General features: G+C 43.7%; 1 protein-coding gene across 5 annotated transcripts in view; it reads right to left on the bottom strand.

Annotated features, from left to right (window-relative positions):
* Nucleotides 1-22,376, bottom strand: part of IHO1 (interactor of HORMAD1 1) — a 34,865-nt gene that overhangs the window by 4,801 nt on the left and 7,688 nt on the right. For all 5 annotated transcript variants that reach the window (XM_081934243.1, XM_081934246.1, XM_081934244.1 and 2 more), the window contains exons 3-6: nt 20,094-20,268; nt 18,018-18,175; nt 15,941-15,989; nt 15,661-15,736 (exon numbers count right to left, since the gene is read on the bottom strand). In XM_081934243.1, the coding sequence (XP_081790369.1) occupies nt 15,661-15,736; nt 15,941-15,989; nt 18,018-18,175; nt 20,094-20,268 (458 nt within the window). The remainder of the gene's footprint in view (nt 1-15,660; nt 15,737-15,940; nt 15,990-18,017; nt 18,176-20,093; nt 20,269-22,376) is intronic.

The raw sequence follows: 22,376 nt of genomic DNA, 5'->3' as shown, positions 1-22,376 counted from the left end.
TTGTGATGGCTTTGCACAATGAAAATAGACTCATTCTAACCAGTTGGTAGCTTTTGTCTCAAATCCCATTTATGGATTATACATAGAGAAAACAGGCTGTGGTAATTTCTACATATCTGCCTTAAAATTCATAATTTACTGTGCCTTTCTGTTCTGCTCCACTCCTGAAGCATGTTCCAGAATATTCAGCCTGGGAGAATCAAAGGAGAATATTTTCTTCGAGTAACATTTTGAAATTTTGTCAAGTTGAGGTTCTGGAAAGCCTTCCATGATGTATTTATAGTATTTATTTAATAACTCATATGGCTGCCCAGCTTATGTTCAGTAACCCTGAGCAGCTCACAAAAACAGCAAAAGCAAAAACAATATTCCAATGGCAAAAAGACCATTCCTGGCAGCCCCCAAAACACATCTCCATACCTCCACATTACTGTTAGTGAGCTCCATCCATCCTGCAATCCAAAACCTGGAGGAGACTTCATCAAAGGGTTAATGATCAAGGGAGATGTGATAGATAATAGTTCAGATTTCCAGCAGGGAGGGGCTGCATTCCAGAGGAACAAGAGACAGCAAAGTTTAGATAGTTTGGTTGGAAGGAGAACAAGACAGCTCCTCCCTAGGAGTTCTCAGGGTATACCATTAATGATGCTAGTACTGTGCTTTAATTTGGCAAGATTTATGTCTATAGGAGAGGAACAATAAAGGAAACTGCTTTGAAGAAACTCAGCGTGTCTTTCTTGGTTTTTTGAAGCCTAACATCAATCTTGCCAAACTAAAGCAAACTCCTTGCATCATTAAAGATATACTCAGAGAACTCCTAGAGAGGAGCTGTCTTGTCAGTCTTCCTCCCAAACAAACTATCTAAACTTTGCTGTCTCTTGCTCCTCTGGAATGCAACCCCTCCTTGCTCAGAATCTAGACTATATTCCACCACAGGATAATGTCCATGATCATGGTACAGGGCACTCAATCCAATTCCTTCTTCATTCCACATCTGCTCCAAAGACTAAGGCAGTTGCACCAAGTTGCTTGTTTTCTAAAATCTTGTCTGCTTGTGGAGTATGGATAATATAGTTGAATGGACAAGAAGGATACTCATGGTCTCACAATGTCCCCCAAGTCATTTAATGAATTGACTATGCCGAGAGCACTAAATAGATGGAATTCAGTTTCGGTTTCTCAAGTACTTCTCCATTTTTTTCCCATTCATTCAAATGAAGAGCTGGTGCAAATTATACAGACCGTATGTTTATAATTCCATCAAGGTGTTAAGAAGATATGTTAGGAAATTGGCTTGTTTCTGATTTCCTGACTAAATCTAGAACATCTGAAATGGAAAATTGTCCTTGGCGGGCAAAATAGCAACCAGTCGCTCCAAAAAGTGGGCCTTTCACATGTGTTACAAAACTAGGGAGAAGTGCTCAGAGAACAGGCAAGAGAAAACAATGAGAAACGAAGAAAAGTAAGGGATTGCCTGAGTATTCAACCTGTACAGTAGGCGAATAGTCTCTATTCAATTATCCTTTAAAAAAATCTGCTGAAACAGAACGTTGGTCTTACCTGAACGTTTTTTTCTGGAGTAGTGGAGGGAGGGGTCACAGCAGGGTTAACACAGCCTGATTGGTCCATTTGACTGAGAGAAAACTTCTTAACCTTCGCCTTCTCCCGTTGGTTCCCAGTTTCCGCGATGTCACGGCCAGCAACTGCAAGTCAAACACAAACAAGAACAAGCCCCCCCGGGGCCTCCCGATTCTACACCTCCCGGACCCTGTCTAACTAACTAACTAGGGCGGGAAATGTGACCCCTCCCTCCACTACTCCAGAAAAAAACGTTCAGGTAAGACCAACGTTCTTTTTCCAGTAGAGTGGAGGGAGGGGTCACAGCAGGGACATACCCACGCTACGTCCCCGGGCGGGCCGACTGGGTCCCAGGTGAAGAATCGGCCACCACCCTCTGAAGGACCCTCCGGCCAAAGGATGCCTCAGCCGAGGCATAAGTATCCAAACGATAGTGCCTAATAAAAGGTGTGGGGGAAGCCCAGGCCGCCGCCCTACAAATATCCTCGAAAGGTGCCCTGGTGGCCCAAGCCGCCGAAGTAGCCGCACTGCGGGTGGAGTGCGCAGTGATCCCCGATGGGGGAGTCTTCCCAGAAGCCCCGTAAGCCTCAACTATGGCCAACCTAATCCATCGTCCGATGGTGGAAGAAGACACCTTACATCCTAACGAGCCTGGACGAAAGGAAACAAATAACGCTTCCGTCCTCCTAATGCCCTCAGTTCGCTTTAGGTAAATGCGAACAGCCCGGCGAACGTCCAGCTTATGCCACACCAACTCCCGCTCTCTCGAGGGATTGGGACAAAAATTCGGGAGCACGACCTCCTGGGCCCTGTGAAACTGTGAATTCACCTTCGGAATGAACGAAGGATCCAAACGAAGGACCACCCTGTCCTGGTGTATTACACACAGGTCACTGCGTGAAGAAAGGGCCCCCAACTCTGAAATGCGCCTGGCCGATGTAATGGCCACTAAAAACACCACCTTAAGGGTAAGCAGACGCATGTGTACCGTCCTAAGTGGTTCGAACGGGGAGCTCGTCAGAGCCTGGAGAACCAGGGTCAGATCCCAGGTTGGAAACCTATGAACCGGAGGCGGACGGATGTTAGCCGCCCCCTTCAGAAAACGCTTAATCAGTGGAGACCGGAAAAGGACGGGGGAACCCTCCCCCCCCAGAATGGTGGCCAAGGCCGCCACTTGACGCCGGAGCGTATTATGCGACAAGCCATCCTCCAACCCCTTCTGGAGGAACTCCAACACGTTTGGGACGGTAGCCCTAGAAGGATCCAACCCCAAAGGAATGCACCACTTCGCAAACGCTTTCCATGTGGCATTGTAAATTCTAACCGTGGATGGCCTCCTAGACGCCTCTAAGGTGGCTATGACTCCTGACGAAAGTCTCTGCCCCCTCAGGATCCTCCGTTCAAGAGCCAGGCGGTCAGATGGAGCCACTGAGGCCCTGGGTGATGTAAAGCCCCCTGACTCAGAACGACCTCCCCCGGGGGAATCCTCCAGGGGTCTGCTACCAACAGCTGGACCAGGTCCGCGAACCAGGGTCTCCTCGGCCAGTATGGTGCTAACAGAATAACGAGAGCCCTCTCTGTGACTATCTTCCCTATCGTACGGGGAACGAGGGGAAGGGGAGGAAAGGCATAAAGGAGACCCGGGGGCCATCGGCTCCTGAGAGCATCCGCTCCTTCCGCCGACGGAGACTGGAACCGGGTAAAGAACCGGGGCAGCTGAGCGTTGTCGGGGGAGGCGAACAGATCCACCCGAGGTGTGCCGAACCTGCTGCATATCTTCCGAAACAACTCCGGGCCCAGTTGCCACTCGCCATCGTCTAGGGTTGTGCGACTCAGCCAATCCGCCTGAAGATTGGACACTCCTGAGATGTGCTCCGCCACTATGGAGGCCAAGTGTCTCTCCGCCCACAAGCCCAACGACTGCGCCTCTCGCCAGAGAGAACGTGAGTGGGTGCCCCCCTGGCGATTGACATGGGCCTTCGTCGCCACATTGTCCGTAAGCAGGAGGACATGGCGCCCCCGCAGGTGATGACGAAAAGTCCGTAGGGCAAGCCGCGCGGCTTTTAGCTCCAGCCAATTGATGTTGTGGCGGAGATCCGAGGCAGACCAACGTCCCTGGGTCATGTCGGAGTCCATCACGGCCCCCCAGCCGAAGAGGCTGCCGTCCGTCGTCACTGTGACTCTCTCGGGCTCCCAAAAACAAGCCCCCTGTTGCAGCGCTGGGGACAACCACCACCGAAACGAGAGTCTCACCTCCACCGGTAGAGGAACTGGACGCAAGGAATTGCTCATCATCCTTCTCTGGACCGGGATCAAGGCCCACTGGAGAGGTCGCAGGTGGAGCCGGGCCCAGGGCACTATCCCTATGCAAGAGACCATCTTCCCCAGAAGTTGAGACAAGGTCAGGATGGAAACAGACCGTCTTTTTTGTACGGAGGAGACCAGCTGGCGAAGGCTGGACAAGCGCTCTGGAGACAGGCGGACCCTCCCTGACTCGGAGTCTATCACTGTCCCTAGGTGTAGGATCTGCCTGGATGGGGACAGGTGGCTCTTGGGAAAGTTCACTGAAAACCCCAACGCCTGAAGCCAACGGATCGTCAGCCGAAGATCCGACTTGGCCCTGGGGAGGGACCCTGCCTGAACGAGGACGTCGTCCAAGTAGCACTGAAGTCTCACCGGAATGGAACGCAGGTAAGCCGCCAGTGCTGCCAGGACCTTGGTGAACGTCCGCGGAGCTGAGGCCAGACCAAACGGGAGAGCCCGGTACTGGTAATGCCTGCCCCGGTGAGAGAACCTGAGATAACACCGGTGAGACTGAAGGATGGGGACGTGGAGATAGGCCTCCGTCAAATCTACTGAGGCCATGTAATCCCCCTTCCGAATGCCCTGCAGAATGGATTTCAGGGACGCCATCTTGAACCGCCTGTATACTAGGTAGCGGTTTAGGCGTTTCAGGTTGAGGATTGCCCTCCAACCCCCCGAGGATTTTGGAACTACGAACAGATGGGAGTAGTAGCCCAGACCCCTCTCCGGCTCCGGAACGACCTCCACTGCCCTGATTTCTAGAAGATGGGCGACCGCGAGGTCCATGAGACGACGCCGCTTCGGGTCCCGAGCCGGGGGAAAAACTTTGAAAAAACTTGGGGGTTTGGAGAGGAATTCTAACCTTAGGCCGTGGCGAACGGTCGCCCTGACCCAACCGTCTGACGTGATCCGATCCCACTCGTCCGCATACAGTGCCAGGCGGCCTCCGATGGGATGACTCGGGTTCGAGTCATTTCCCTCTGCGGAAGGGGCGGCCGCCCCCCCCGCGAAAGGGCCGCTTGGACTGCGGCTGATATCTAGAACGGTCCTGAAAACTCTGTCTATTAAATGACCTGTCCTGCCTGTATGGTTGGTATCGCTGGTCCTGATCCCTGTCATAAGACTTGAACTGGGGCCTGCGATAGGGATGACTACGGGACTCCGCCTTCTTGGTGGATGTAGGCATAACTTTCTTTTTATCTTTGTTTTCCACCAAAATCGGTTCTAAGGAAGCCCCGAACAAATTTGGACCCTCAAAGGGGGCAGCTACTAGGTCCCACTTGGCTTTATAGTCCATCTGCCAGTTCCTGAGCCACAAAAGTCTACGAGAGGCCACAGAGGTGGCCAAAGCACTTGAACCAAATCTAACTGCGTCTAGGGTCGCATCAGCCGAATACTGACACGCTGCCATTATTTTAGCCAAATCCTGGTGTGCGCGCTCCTCCTGGATCGGAATGCGCTCCTGGAGCCGGCGGAGCCACATGACCGTAGTACGGTTAAAGTACGAGGCAGCAGCCGCTGCCCGCACCGCCCATGCTGAGGCTTTAAAATTTTTACGTAAAGTGAGCTCCGCCCTCTTGTCCTCTGCCTTAAGTTTGTCAGCCGCGTCCCCCGAAACTACTGGAGAGGAGGAGACTAAAGCTGCTATGGGCTGATCTATAACTGGAAGCTGAATAGCCTGCACAAAAGACTTTTCCATGTTGTAGGCGCGACGGTCGTTGCTGCCAGGTGGGGAAAAGTTAGAAGGACGGGCCCATTGGCTAGTAGCTACCTCTAAGAAAAGAGGAGGGGCAGGAATCTCCTCCTTATTGGTGGCCGTCGCTGAGAACATGACCATGTCCGGATCCGTGGGCGGTGGGACCGTGGGGTCCCCCGTGCCCACCTTGGTGGTCCTCCTAGCCTTCTTAAGCAATGGTTTGAACATGGCCTGGAGGAAAAGATTGGAAGAGCGAGGCGGCTCAGGAGCCGCATCCTCCTCCTCAGAGAACCCCCAATCGTCCCTCCGTGCCTCCCCCCTAGAGGAAACCTCACTCATGAGGGAAGGCGAAGAAGCCCTAGATCTGGACCTACTAAAGGGAGTAACTCGACTGTGGTGGTAAGGTCTGTCCCTTTGGGAAATGCCCCTAGAAATGGCTGCAGAAATAAGCCTTTTGAGATTCTCAGGGAGGTTTTCGAGATCCTCCTCATCTCCTTCTGAATCATAGTCTGGTGCCACATAGGCCCTGCTGGATCTCCTACCCCTAACTGGACCTGCAGAGGTACCTTCCAATGGATCCCCCCTATCTTCTTCCCTAATCCCCGGGAAAGCAGAAGGAGAGCGAGGCGCCCCCCGCTCCTGACTCCTATCAGATCTGCATGGGGAAGCAGAGGAAGAGGAAGGGCTGAACCCCCTAGCCACCGGTGGGGGAGGGCATGAAGCCGCCACGTGTGGGGATCTGGATCTGGGCCTAGGATCCCTGGCCTGTCTCTTCTCAGCCCTTTCAATGACCTTCTCGATGGCCCTGGATCGCCTGAGCTCATCCCTTTGCAGAGCTCTCGAAGGCCTGTCCTCAGCTGAAGGCCTAGAAACCCGAGGCCTAACTGGGGGAGTGGGCTCAACCTGATCTTCGCCTGCCTGAGCTGGCGCGGCCTGCTGGGACTCAGTTCTATCTGCCATCCCCACTCACGTGCTCCAGAACGAAGTTTTTGGTAGGAATTGCCCTTCAGCTGGTGAGAATCGCCTGCTCCGGGCCTCCGGTAAAGTTGCAAACAGCACAGCCACGTTTTCACAGCCTCTCCGTGTTGCAAGCCCCAAACACGTGACTCAAAATGGCCGCCGGCTTCTTTTGGGCGGTGCTTTCAAAAGCGCGCCTAAAAATGGCCGCTCACCTCGCCCTTAATTGCCAATGCCTGCAGCTGCAAGCTCGCCTTTCCCAAAACACTCTCTAAATCACTGCTGAGCTCCTAAGGCCCTAGGAGCCTTCCAACACCAAGAAAAACGATTCCGCGCTGCTGCCGTGGGCTGTAACCGGCCCGGGAAGCTAGCGGTTCAAATTAGAAGCCGAAAAGCCGCTTTCGCGCCGAAAAGCCCCAGCGCGCTGCGAGCCTCACCGGAAAGTTTTAAAAAGACAAATTAAAGCACGTAGGATCGCCCGGCACACCCGAGACCCCAGGCACCAGTCCGGAGCGATCCCTTAAGAGAGAGGGAGGAAGCGCCCCCCCCCACTGACTATCTCAGCCTCCTGAGGGCAGTCGAACAACAGCCCTGCAAGGCGGACCACTAGAAAAAAAATTTGAAATAAAAAAATCCAAATTCAAGGTGCCAACAACACTAACACTGACTAATAAAACCCACTAAAACACTAACACTAGGAACCAAACCTGTGTCTTGGACCTTGACTGAGAGGAAACTGGGAACCAACGGGAGAAGGCGAAGGTTAAGAAGTTTTCTCTCAGTCAAATGGACCAATCAGGCTGTGTTAACCCTGCTGTGACCCCTCCTTCCACTCTACTGGAAAACCAAGAGATTCTTTTAGTTAGGCTGAGTATAAGGATTGTATTTTGAGTTGTGTGTGTGATTGTTGCCTTCCCTTATTTTCACCGTTTATCCCTTTTCTCCCAAACAGTTCTTTATTGGCTTAATACAGTGCTTCTCAATTATTTTCTGTCATGCCCCCCCTAGGAAGAAGAAAACATTTCGCGCCCCCCCCCCCGCGCGACTGTAAATAGTATCATTTGTCTATAAAATTGTTATAAGTACACCTCTGCATAACATAGCACACCGGTCTTTCCTCGTCTCCCACCGTAGTCACATGCTTTCTTTCCTCTTTCCCTCTTACTTGTCTATCCTTCCTTCCACCCTCCCTTCCTCCTTCCCTTCCTTCCTGCCTCCCTTCCAGTTCCCTCCTTCCTCTTTCCCCCTGCCTGCCTGCCTTCTTTCCCTCCTGCTTATCTATGCTTCCTTCCTTCCTTGCACCTCCCTCCCTTCTGCCTGCCTGCCTTCTTTCCTCTTTCCCTATCCTCCTATCCTTCCTTTCTCCCTCCCTCCTTCCCTGCCTCCCTTCCAGTTCCCTTCCTCTTTCCTCCTGCCTGCCTGCCTTCTTTCCCTCCTGCTTATCTATGCTTCCTTCCTTCCTTGCACCTCCCTCCCTTCTGCCTGCCTGCCTTCTTTCCTCTTTCTCTATCCTCCTATCCTTCCTTTCTCCCTCCCTCCTTCCCTGCCTCCCTTCCAGTTCCATTCTTCCCTCCTTCCTTCTGCCTCCTTCCTGCCTGCTTGCCTTCTTTCCTCTTTCCCTCCGGCGTGTCTGCTTTTCTTTCCTTCCTTCCACCTCCCTTCTGCCCTTCTTCCCTCCCTCCCTGCCAGCAGCTCCTCCAGCATCCCAGCTGGAAGCAGCAGCACAACAGTCGCCGTTACCAGGGGTGAAGGGGTGGCGGTGGCAAGATCGGGCGACCGCCACCCCTTTGTCCCTTCCCCAACAGCGGCTGTTGCGGTGGAGCTTCCAGACGGAATGCTGGCGGTGGAGCTGCTAGCGGGGAGGCGAGCTACGCGGTGGTGAAGACGGGCGGTCCCATGCTTCCCTCCCTCCCACCCCCGCCCGAGCAGGCTTCTTGCACAGCTCCAGCCCGCGGCTCCAATGAAAATCCACAGTCCGAAGTGCTGCCACTTCCAGGCGGCATATATTATGCCTCGCCCACGCCTTCGCCGCCGTTGCACCCAGATGGAAAGGGAGCCTTCGTGCCCCCCTTTACGGAGCCTCGCGCCCCCCCAGGGGGGCGCGCCCCACTATTTGAGAACCGCTGGCTTAATAGGAGAATTTCTCATTGCAGGATTAACATATGGTTTGCTAAGTTCTATATTTATGGATTTGGGGCAGGAAGATCAAAAGTACTTTGCCTTCTATTTTCCTAACTTTGGATGGAATGGAGAAGCCCTGGGTAGAATCACTAAGATCAGCATGTTGGCTGGGTAATTTGGGAAGTCCACAAATCCTAAATTAGGTAAGATTGAGAAACATTGACCTAGAGCAGGCATGTCCAAAGTGCAGCCCGGGGGGCAAATGTGGCCCTTTTTCACATTTCAAGCGGTCCGCAGCCTCTTCTCCCCACTGGAGTTATTTGTTTAGTCTTTCATAAAATACTGTATTTTTCGAAGTATAAAGATGCATCTTTTCCCCCTCAAAAAAGAGGCTAAAAATCTGGGTGCATCTTATACACTGAATACAGCATTTTTTGCCTCCCAAAACTCTGCCCCCTTCACCAAAATGGCTGTGCATAGCCTTTAGGAGGTTTTCAGAGTGCTCCTGGGGGCTGTGGAGGGCATAAATGAGCAAAAAACGGGCCATTTTTTGCTCAACTTTGCCCCCCCCCCAGCCCCCAGGAGCACTCTAGAAGCCTCTTAAAGGCTATTCATGCCCTTTAAAAAATAGGCCCATTTTCGTGGGAGAGTGCAAAAACTTTTTTTTTAATTTGCCTCTTCAAAATCTTGGTGCGTCTTATACTCCGAAAAATACGGTAGTTAATTCGCATTTAATGTTAAGGGTTCAAAGAATGTCAGGCTGAATGATCGGCCCCACACATTTTCACCTCACCAAATCTGGCCCTCCTCGCAAAAAGTTTGGACACCCCTGACCTAGAGTATGTAAGGAGGTTTTATTTATTTATTTATCATATCTAATATGGCACCCATCTCACAAAAAAAGTAATAATTATCTTTTATTAGGAAACCCTTGGAAGAACAAAACTTCCACAATGGTTTTACATTATTTCTTTTCCAAAAATTATGAAATACATCAAGCATATTTACAAGAACTTCCAATTAGGTATTGCTATCACTGATTATTTCGGTAACAATTGAGACAAAAATATGCAGTAAGAATAACTGAAAGTAGACTCATCCGGTGAAGTTTAATCCAGCTAAAACCAATAAGGACTTAGTAGAAGAAAATCTAGGACGTGGCTACTAGTCAGTTGTAGGTGAAATTGAGTCATCACTATTTCTAACCTGCCTAACATGATAAGCTTATCTGAGAATAGAAGGAGAAGCAATGAATATGAGCTTTCAGTTAAGAGTGGCTTGACGTCACTTGAAGCAAACACACACACACACCTGTATATCTAGTGCTAACAACTCTGTCATGGAACTGATAATTTTGGAATCCCTTCTTTCCATTATATTATCCACTTTGCATTTTAATTCATCTATGCCTTTCCTAGCCATTTGATTCATTTGTATTCATGGGGTTGCTGAATTTTTCCAGTATTTTGCAAAATGTCTAGGCCTAGGCTCTTCTTCCCAATCTTGTATTTACACAACGCCACTTACTCCTTCAAGATAGCCACCAAGTATCTCTTAAGAGTATTGCCCAAATCATCCAATGAATTGAGCTGAATTTATTACCATTTCTCAAAAGGTTATTGCTCTTGAGGAATGTGAACAGGCAAATAAATCTGCCTTTTAAATTATTACAAAGCTAGTATTTTTCATTATTAGCTTTGTAGATCTTACGTTAAAGCAGTTAGATTTATCAATCTAGCAATTGCTATTGAGCATATTTCTTGAACTTATTTAACCTTGTTCAAAAGCTACGGAAAAAGCGGAAGGCATTAAAATAAATGGCTAGCTATTATATCTAATATTTCCTTAAATAAAAGGTTTTTCATCTACAATTGCTATTAATGGATATTACATTATTGCACAAGACTACAACTGAAAACAGGATTATTTTTTTTCCTTTCTACCCTAAAATGACTACTGCTGAGTGACTGATCCTTCACTAATAGCTCATACAATTTGTTTTGAGCTTATTAGTTTAAGCAGCAGGGGAAGCACTGATGCTTTTAGTCTGGCTTCTAATGATATTTATACAAAATCCATCCATTTTTTGAGATTACTGTCTCTGAATACCAGGTCTCATTTTTTAAAAAAAAATTCCTTTAATGGGAATCTTAATTTTTTTAGTTGAAATTCTAAGAAAATTTTCATACAATGTAATACAGTAGGAAATCAGTATTTCCTAAAATACTTTCAGAGGAGTAGAGAAAATGCATGTGCTTTGGCATTATGCAATTTGGGAACATTGTATAATGTTCTAAAAAAAGTTTCAATAGTCCTGTTTAGTTGCCCATTGTTCATTCTTACCAAAACTTTCATTAATAACACAAAAATTAGCTGTGTTTAACTTAAAAGCATAGTGTTCCTATCTTGGGCCAGCAAAAATATAATATCCCAACACCATGGTGCCAAGAAAGATACAATAAAGTAATAGAGGCCCAGCTAAATGGTACAGCAGTTGCTTTGGTTGCTTATGTTCGGTCTTAAAATTCTCCATCAAAGATTCTGATAAACTAAAATACTGAAGAAGTGCCAATCAGCATAAAGAAGACCAATGATTTTGATGCACTAGTGAATTAATTCTTGCCCCTTTCACATGTACAGATGGCCCTGGTCTAAAATTGCACCAGTGTCTTTCTAGTATCATTAGACTTACATCTGAGCTGATTAACCAGCAATCCTTCTATTTCTCCATACTGAACTTAGCTACATAAGTTACATTTTTAAAATACATGTTTTACTGTTATTTTATTCAGGTAGGAAACAAAGCAGTGCCATAAGAGCAGTAGAAGAGAAAGAAGGCAGAAAAGAAGGCACAAATGAGTTTTTTCTAAGTATTATGGTCTGGCCCTAGACAGCTGCAAGATCAAGTACAGCATACCTCTGTATTTTTTTCATCTCCTTTGCCAATTAATATTTTTGATGTCAATACTTAAAGCTAAAAAGGGAGTTTTAAATACTTTTTAAAAATGTAGTTAGGTTTTATTTATTTCTTGTGAGATTGATCTGTTTCCCAAAGAAGGGCTGATTTCCTTAGCTCTGTGCTTCAGTGTCACAAGGCCAGGAGGTGGCACTATAGCATATTTATTTATTTATGTCTACTCCTAATTTTCCAGGGGAAAAAACCTAATATGGTTTGTAGCAACCCTGCCTCATAGGAAGATATAGGAGACATTCAAAGTATTTATTTATATATTTATTTGAATTTGTAAGCCACCCAATTCCAATGGACTCTAAATGAGATAACCCTTGGACAAGAAATGATGACAATAATTACAAGCCACTACCCCAGGGAGGTTGGGCCAGGATCTGAAGATCTTCAGACTTCTGTGAGAAAATTTATGAGACCTCCATTCTTTTCCCCTGCTACAATTAGTTTAAATAACTAAAAAGATCTATATATATATATCTATTATGTTTTTATGGCCATGAAAAAAGATTGATTAAGCTATCTATAAAACTTTGCCATAAGCTCTGGCAGTGAATAGACATCTTTGCGCTGCAGCATGGAGTGCTTAAATGTCTTCTGAAGCCTTTATTATAACACTGTTCCTACTGTGCTGCATCAATGGTGCATGTCTATGCAATTATTCAATCGCTGAAGAACTGCACAAACACAGAGCCAAAAATAGAAAGCAGAACTTGTTTAGCTATGAAGGCATATCTGTTTTCCCCAAACAGCAACTTTAAATCGGAAGCTAAATCGTTGCCTTCTTTATAGGAGGTCATCATAATCTCAAAACAGAAAAGTTCTATTCATAGCATTTAGGGCCTTGGACATTGCCCATCTTATGGCATCTGTGAAATCGAATACACCAATTTGTTCATTGCTGCTTTTCTATTGACCAATACAAATGAATATCAATAGTTTCTCCTTTTTTTTTTTTTCAAGGAACAGTTGCATTCTTAAATATGTTAGTCGGAGGAAAACATGAACTACAACCAGAAGACAAGACACTGGCCTTTAAAAGAGAACACAGTATCTTTCCACATCTCCATCTTTGCTATTTGGACGGTAGGAAGATATTTAGCCATCACTGTGTACCAAGTCAAAAAGCATTTTTATTAGTAGTCTTACAGAGATGAATCAATGTGAATGAAGACTGCAATACATTGAAAGAGGTGGATTCATTTTCATTATGCATATAACATTCTGCTATGTGATTTGCGCAAGTGGTAAATGTCAAGCGTGCTTTTCCAGAACTTAGAACTAAAAAGAAGACTAGGATTTGTTCCAAGATAACTACTGGGGGAAAAAAGAAGAAGGAATGAGGAGGAAGCGTAGGAAGATTTCCAGATGGCCAAGTGAAGGATGCAGGACTTTTACAGTGAGTCACTTTTAATATATTTACTATCTAAACAGAATGTTTTCTTCATCAAGTGGTTTATAGCTGTGTGAGTGTTCTGGAGAAAACAAAGAACTGCAGTTCCAAGGTAGTACATGTTGAGTAAATATAGCTATATAGAAAGGTATGATATATCTCCAAATTCTCCTTCCTTAGAGTCTCTCTATATAAAAGCGAAATACCACTCATGCATCATCGCGAAATCGCCAGAACCGTATATTCCTCTTGGCTTTTAGGTGCTCACTAAGAAAGGATTTTTCAAAATGACCATCAGATCATTAGTATTTCTATTATTATTAACACACTGATGCTAAGGAGCTAGACGTTCTACTCCCCCTCCCCATCTGAAAAGAATTCTGTTTCTGGGGAGGAGAGGCCAATCATAACTACTCATTAATTTTCAAGCTGTACGTGTCGATTTGTCAAGCCCGATCACATAGTTTCGTAGCGGAGCACGGGTATCCAGCTAGTGTATGTATGTATGTATGTATGTATTTGGGCATACCACATATATAAGGCAAATACCACTCACTCATCATGAAATCTCCAGAACCATAAAGCCTACAAACTTGAAATTTGACACATATGTTCTTCTTGGCTTCTAGGTGCTTGCTAAGAAAGGATTTTTCAAAATGACCATCAGATCATTAGTATTTCTTATACAGTAATTAATACACTTTGATGCTACTCCCCCTCCCCACCTGAAAACAACTCTGTTCCAACTGCCAGTTGCCTCACATTCCGTTACCTCAGTTCAAACTGGCAGACATTCCACTCCTTAACTCAGGAGCGTCCTGGGGCTCCTTGCAGTACTAAACGTCGGTACCTCACCCCAATGTCTACACCTTCCACCTATGGAACTGCTTCCGGACTCAAGGCAGCAGGAGTGATATGTATTTCAATCACTGACCACCATTGAGCCAACGGATTGTGAACCGAATTTCTCCTGCATAGCCCGATCACATAGTTTCGTCACGAAACATGGGTATCCAGTCAGTTTTAGATATTTTAATGGTCCTTGCACATGATTATCTTTGAAATACTATACTTGTTCTACTGCTTAGTATCTTGTATTGTTTCTGAATGTTGGTCTTCATTATAATAAGTATTCAAATAAGTGTTAAAATATAATATTAATATTACCAATACATGAGGTAACAACCCAAACAGGACAGAATAAAACATTTATTAAATTCTTATAGCCTAAACATAGGAAAACAAACCTCTAACAGAAAATAAGATGTCACTCACTCCTTTTTAATTTAGACATTTTTGATTGGAAAATCACGGTTCACAAAACCTTTCTAATAGCTACATAGCATTCTTCTGGTAAAAATACAAGAACAGTCTTGCTAGACCAGGCAAGTGGTCCAGCATTCTGTATCACACAATGACCAGAAAAATACGTTTGGGAAGCTGAGAAACACAAGCAAGTATCAAAATAGGTCTTTTTCAATGCTTCTCCCAGCAACTATTATTTAAAGTATGCTATCTGTCATTTGGGATATCGTATACAGGCATCGACCAATGGGTATTGCTAGCCCAGGAATTTTTCAGCAATCTTCTTTAGTGGTGAAGACACCAAGCTAGAAACTGGGAAACTATGAGTTCTAGTTTTGTCTTAGGCATAAAAGCCTGCTGGGTGATATTGGGCCAGTCACTCTCTCCCATTCTCACAGGGTTGCTGTTGTGAGGAAATTTGGAGGAGTATTATGTATATTTGAGTTGTTTATAAAAATAATGAAGGCAGGAAGTGGATGGATAGATGGATAGATACAGACAGACAGACCCAGGGACAGACCTAGATAGATATACCATAGATATAGATCAGTGATGGCAAACCTATGGCACGCGTGCCACAAGTGGCACGCAGAACAATTTGTCAGGGCACGCGAGGCGCTGCCGACAGCTGGCCAGCGCGCATGTGCACGCTGGCCAGCTGAGTTCACCTTTTTAAAAGCTATTTTTCGCCTTCCCCAGGCTTTATAGGCTTTTTTTTTTTATAGGAGCCTGGGGAGGGCGAAAAGAGCCTCCCCCCCCCCCGGAGGCTTCAGGGACCGTCCCTGAAGCCTTCGGAACGCTTAAAACCACCCTCTGAGCAAACCGGAAGTGACTTCCGGGTTGCTCGGAGGGTCATTTTAAGCATTCTGAAGGCTTTAGGGACCATCCGGAGGCTTCCCCGATGCCTTCGGAGCACTTAAAACGACCCTCCGAGCAACCCGGAAGTCACTTCCGGTTTGCTCGGAGGGTGGTTTTAAGCGCTCCGAAGGCTTCAGAGAAGCCTCCGGACGGTCCCTGAAGCCTCCGGAGGGCCTCCGGGGGAGGCTCCTTTCGCCCTCCCCAGGCTCCTATAAAGCGCCTGGAGCCTGGGGAGGGCGAAAAAAGCATGTAAAAATGGGGGGGGGGTCGCGGGTTGCATTATGGGTGCGGCACGCCCGCACTCGACCCCCCTGCGCTCCCCCCCACTTGTGGCACGCGAGCCAAAAAAGGTTCGCCATCACTGATATGGATTATCCAGGGCAAACCATACCATCAGGAAACATTCCCACAATGGAATGTGTCAGTACAGCAATGCATTTGATTTTATTCTCCATTGGATACAGAAATATTCCACGTACTTACTTGTCTTAGAAATATTTCCCAAATCATTCAAAACAGACTTCAGAGTTTCTTCTAACATATTGAAGGAGGATTGCAACTGAAAAATAAATTAATAATGTTGTAGGCTGATGGGTATTCACTTCTTTTATTATATGTTCTGAGTATTCAATGTTTTCAGTTGAATCAATAGAGAAGTTGCAATTGTATTGGATCGCATAGTAGTAAGAAAGACAAAATGTCAAAATGTAGTGCAGCTTTCCCGCCCCTACTTTCAACTTTTGACAATCAAACTTTCCCTTACCTTTTGAAGATTCTCTTTGGTGTTCAAAATAAAAGCATTTAAAAGGTCACTGAAAGAGACACATTGGGAAATTACAAACTTCATATGTACATTAATCATAAGAAAATGAATAGGAAAGACTAGGAGAATCTCACGAGATTATTTGTGCAATAAACAATAATATGTGGTTTGGAAATGCCTTAATTCCATATTAAAGTATTTATGAAACATTCACTTTTACAGCCAAATAAATTCCATTAGTAGGAATCCCAAGCTGATGGAGCTTTCTGAAATGATGGCAGATGGCTAGCACTAAAGCAGAGATGCCAGCAGTTGTATAAATTATTGTTTTAACCAGCCAAATTAATTAAATGCAGAATTTAACAAGAAAAGATAAATTGAACCAGTGAGCTCATATACATCTCTCTATATACATATACTGGTATTTACAAGCATTTCCCATCTCTAATTCCTCAGGAAGCAGTTTAAATTTGATCCTCAGTCTTTCTAAAGATCTAAAAAAATTGAAAACATGCATGGTATACAATGAAACAAACAATGACCAATAAGAAAGTACACAGACATCATTCAATATGTGTTCCCCTCCCAACTTACTACCAATCCTAGAGCACATTCTCAATGCATGTATTTATTATGTAAATACATACATATATTACATACACCAGCAAACAGAATGGAAGCTTCCTGGTAGCAAAGACACAATTCCTCTCCCATTAATTTATGTTTTTTGCAGACAGTAAGGATAAAATCATAGGATGCGAGTCCTTCTTCGAATAATTTCAGCCATTGTTGCAAGATGCTGTCATTCTCTGTAACTCCAAAGGCTACTTCAGTGTGTACTTTCTTTTACTGCGTACTTTCCTATTAGACAATTTCTCATCCAAATTCAGGTGACATAAAATACCCTGTTAATGATGTACCCCGTTTCATAGAATTTGGCCTGCAGAAGGGTGTCTTTTTTCACATTGCAATACATTCCCTGGAATCTGAGAGCTGATCTTGGCCCCCTCACTCTGCACTTTGAAAACTGTACAGGAAGTCCTTGCTTATCGAACACTTGTTTAGTGACTGTTAAAAGTTACAATGCTGATGAAACACAAGACTTATGACTGTTCCTCCAAGTGGCAGCCATCGCAGTGTTCCGTGGTCACACGATTGCTATTTGCAACCTTCACAGCCAGCTTCTGAAAGCAAAGGAATCTAGCAGGTCACAAATTGCACTTAACCATCTGCAGTGTTTCACTTAACAGCTGCAGCCAGGACCGATGTCATAAGTCAGCACGGGCAAGTGATGTAAGTTTAACAACCACACTGCTTAGCGACGGAATTGCCAATCCCTACTGTAGTTGGTGAAGAAGTCTACCTGAATATCTCTTCCAACAGGTGGGTTAAAGTCTATGGAGATTCTGTCATCCAGGTCATGGTTGTCCCAAAGGTGCTTTTCCAAAAAGCAACTGGACTTTTTTTCCCTTAATTTTTTTTGCTTCTCATTCAAGAAGCTTCTTCAGTTCTAACTGTTCTATTGATCAGCCCTCTCACAATAGAGGGGAAGGGATATGACCTATCACCTGTCTCCTGTTTATAACACTGTCTTTTCAGCAGTCCCCAAAAGCTTCCATTCGTTTACATTCTGGCTCGGGTGACTCGGAGAATACAGATTAATCCCCAAGTGGCCTCAACCACTCTCAGAGTGCCAATGACCAGATGACTGAAAAGTATTTAAATCCTCCCATTCCCATCATTTAGAAGAAGCTCCTTGAATGAAAAGTGAAATGTTTTCAAGGGAAAAAAACCCCCAAGAAAGTCCAAAAGTTTCCTTTTGGAAAAGCACTTTTGGGACAACAGGTGGATTAGTTAATTTTTAACTTTATAGATTCTTGTCTTTTGTTCTGTTTTTAAATTTTTCTTAATGGACCAAGGTACTCACCTGAATAGAAAGGGAGGGATAAGAACAAGCATACACACAATACGTCAAGAAACATTAACTATTTCTTGTCGAGCTTATATAGTTGTACAGTATTATTATTTTTAATAGGAGAAAAAAATAATTTCCCAGCTTGCAGAAATGTTTGCATACTTATCATATTTTTCCTTGATCTTTTTCTTATTTTCTTCAAATTGCTCCATGACTCCTTTGAATCTTCCAGCAAAATTGTTAAGGGAGGCATTTTCCTTTTCTTCTTTTCCAAAGAGCTGTGGTTTAGACTGATATTTGGCAAAAATACTGATATCGTTCTGTTTTTATCAGGAAAAATGAAAAATCTGAGTGTTTAACATAAATTATGAAAAGGACAAATCAGTGGCATTCAGTCACTGCTAAGTATACTTTTAGGAGTGGATGCACTAGATAGAATTGTATTTTCCCCAAAAATATTTACAACTCCATTCAATCAGAAGATTCTTACTGTAACTAATCTCCAAGGCTAAATTAAATGTATCCTAGGATACATTTAATAGAGCCAGTTATTAGCCTACTCAAATCTTTTATATTTTCTTCAACAAATTCTGGAAAACTGGTAAAGTTCCAGAAAAGAGCACGATGCCAAATCCCCTCACTGCTTATTTAAAAGTATTGGTTTTTATTAAAAAAACAACAACAGAGGAATCTTGTCGCTTCCATTATAAACTGCATGAAATTTGTCAGAAATTTTGGGTAGCATGAAAGTTATACTAACTATAGCATCCTACTTAATTAAACCAAAAGTTGCTCTAATACATCATCCTTATGATCCCATCTAGTATCTCTAGGAAACCTATCAAGTACCATGAAAGCATTTTCGTAGCTTTGCATTCCATCAACTTGGATTCATTGTAATTATGTTCAAATAACTGTACTTTAGTGTCATACAACAAAACACTAGAATAGTGATGGTGAAGCTACGACATGTGTCTGGATAGAGGCTATGTGAGAATGGGGTGTGCTCTTGTACAGCCTCCGAATCTTCCAGAACTCACGCAAAAGGGCCAGGCTCTTATGTAGACTCTAGACAGAGTATCTAAAAATCACGTAAGAATGGTATGTGCTTTCATATGGTTTTTTTCACACGCTGAGGCTGAGGAAAGCAACTTCAAGAACAAAATCCTCATGCAACTCAGAACTGCTTCAATGCAGCTGCATTTTTAAAAAATACATGATGTTAATAATTGTATTTTGTTCAGGTGCGTGCGTGTGTGCGTGCGTGTCAGAGAGAGACGGAGTGAGAGAGAGTGAGCATGTGAGAGAGAGAGAGAGAGAGACAGACAGAGACAAAGACAGAGACATCAACAGTCAAAGTTAGGCGTTTTTCCAAATTTGTGACACACAGAATTCAAAAGGTTCGCCATCATTTTATCAGAAGTTACTCCAAGCTCCTGGCTCAGATGTGTATTTTCCTTATCCCTACATGCCATCTCTGTTTTGGTCTGGCTAGAAGGAAAAATATGGAAGTCTCTGTTTTTCTGACTAGTTTAGCAGTTGACAAACTGTTTAGTGCAACCGAAGACAAATTGTAGCTAACATTAACTAAGGTTAGGCTCAAGGAAGCAACATGGAACCATCAGTACTGAAGCTGGCATGCTTAAGCTAACCATAGTTAAGATAATAATAAAACCCACATTAATCAATGACAAGTTTCACCCATCAAAGTTAATTAAAAGTAGAAACAGAAGCTCCCATTTTTCTCCCAACCGCATCAAGGAAAGAAAACAGCATGGGACTTTTCTGCACTTTTCTTCCTACTCAACATTTGTGCTAAACTGTAATGCAAATGCAGCCTCTCAAAAGTTCTGATTGGCTACTATGGATTACAATGGCCACTTAAGATATTTCTAAGAAAATAAAAAAAAATAGATATCAATATTTCTTATGTGAGAAAATAAATAAAAACAGTTTTTATTGATGATCACAAACATTTTCGTTTTTTTAAAAAATCTGGAACTATCCAATACTTACACTACACAGTTTTTTAAAAAGACTGATACCCCATTGATCAGTAGGACCATTTGGGCAAGGATCTTGGGTAAATTACAAGCCTCACCCTATGCAGCTTTATTGGAATTTTTGTGAGTCTCATATTTAACATCCAGCTTTTGCAGAAAGAATATCACCGTGTTCTAATTTTGACTACCGACGCTGTGTAATACAGTACCAGCATACGCTACACATTGGACTCACGTCCTGAGAATTCTGTTGTGAACCTCTGTCCTGCCTTTGTGGGATATTAAATTCAACTGAGGCTGATGCACATTGTGAATTCTCTGGGCAAAACTGGGAGCCAAAAAGGAACTGAGAATCGCTCATACTGTTATGTTCATTGGGAGCACTGGTCCAGCCAGATGATTTATGGGACCTGAAAGAGGAAAACAAGGGGCACGAACAAATCATACATTTAAAAGTTACTGTGGTAATCCATAGTTAGCTAAACAGAAAAGTAAGAAAAAAGTTCCCTCTTAGTAAACAAATAATATACATTGATTTCTTTGTTGTCTATGGGTTGTCCTCGACTTACAACAGTTTATTTATTGACCGTTCAAAGTTACAACAGCACTGAAAAAAGTGACCTATGGCACTTATGATCACTGCAGCATCCCAGCAGTCACGTGATCAAAATTCAGAGATTTGGCAACTAACATCATATTTATGATGGTTGCAGTGTCATGAAGTCATGTGATTTACCTTTTGCGACCTTCTGATAAGCAAAGTCAATGGGCAAGCCAGATTCACTTAACAACCATGTTATTAAAAAAGTACAGTGATTCACTTAACAACCGTGGCAAAAAAGATTGTAAAATGGGGCAAAATTCACTTAATAAATGTTTCACTTAACAACAGAAATGTTGGTCTCAATTGTGGTCGAAGACTACCTGTATTGTGATTCCTAAATTTACTCATTAATAAAAAATTATTTAATGTTTAGATATTCTAACATTATTTTCACTAAGGTGAAACAATCTTCATGCCTTATCATCTAAAACAGTGGTTCCCAATCCTCCACAGGGGGGCAATTTGATTTTTAATGGAGGCAATTTGAACCTTGTTTAAACCAAGTTAATGGCCTTTTAGGTTTCCTCCGTGTGAGTAGAGTTCACTTTTTGAGTAAAGTAAGACTTATATGTCACAGGGGGGGTCATCAGGATTTTAGAGATGCTTAAAGATGCTTGTGGGGCATGGCCAAAAAAAGGTTGGGAACCACTGATCTAAAATACAGACATAATAACAAACAATTGGCCTACAGCCAATATTTTCACTCCATAAACTCTTTGTGTTTTCCACTATCTGATACCTAAAAATCTTGGTTTGGACTGGTATTCTTCCTCATTGGAAATCCCATAGAATTTGCAGGGATGAAATTCTGATTGATGTAATGCTTAAGAAGCTTCTTTTTTATTTCAGCATCTGCTATCTGCCATCTTGTATGCTAGTAGTTTTTATTTTTCATAATCTTTCAGGTAGTACTTGGGTAAAAGTCAAACACTGTCATGTTTATTTGATGTCAGCGGCTCTATTCCAACAAAACATACCTTTCTCTTTTTTTCATTGCTATTTATAGGAAACCTGAGCATATTCGATTAGAAATACTGGCATATCAGAAAAATGATTGGGAAGCAAATGATTATGGAAATGTAATAAATATGCAAATGTTTCTATAAACATAATAAAATCAAAGTATGAATTCAGCCATATTCCAGATGCAGAGAAAGCCCTATGCTGTGCGCAAATTACATCTCTAAAAAGTAAATGAATACCACCTACCACAATATACTTTTCTTCTGTCCTATACTAATGACAAACTTGGTATTTTAAAATAGCAAACCATGCAGAGGAACATCTGCAATAATTTCACATCAAAATGTTTCCTAGTATTGCTTTGATTTATACCACGGGTCACGTATACTCAAAATGGTATGATACATACAGGTATTTGATCTGCGTGTCAACAATACCGGTTGATAAAAACGGATAAAATATCATGCTCTGTGTAGTGCATTGTGTAATTTAAATAAACATAAAAGCAAATTTTATATGTGGGAAAAATAAGTACGCCCCTACCATTATCTCAAATACCTAAAATTAGAATCAGGTGCATCTTATTAGGTGCGAATGATCAGAATATCATTAGAGAGGATCTGGTTGGAACCTGCTTTACTAAAACCTCAGAGATTTACTTTTATTTGCTCTTTGTTGTTGAAGTGTGCGCTATTATCATGCCTAGACTGAAAAAGTTCTCTGATGCCTTCAGGGGAAAAAAAAAAAAAGACCAGAGATGCCTAAAAGCGACTTACAATGATTGCCAAATAAATGAACATCAATCACTCTACTATGCGGAAGATTATCTACAAGTAGAGAAGGTTTCAGATAGTTGTCTCATGAACATCTAGACAAAGAACAGTACTTTCGAACAATGTGTTCTGGACAGATGAGGCAAAGGTAGGCTTATTTGGCCACAGGACCAGAAGA

The sequence above is a fragment of the Natrix helvetica genome (assembly GCF_964273705.1).
Source record: "Natrix helvetica genome assembly, chromosome: 1".
Lineage (NCBI taxonomy): Eukaryota > Metazoa > Chordata > Lepidosauria > Squamata > Natricidae > Natrix > Natrix helvetica.
Note: the sequence above shows the minus strand (reverse complement) of the source record. Positions and strands in the feature narration are given on the sequence as shown.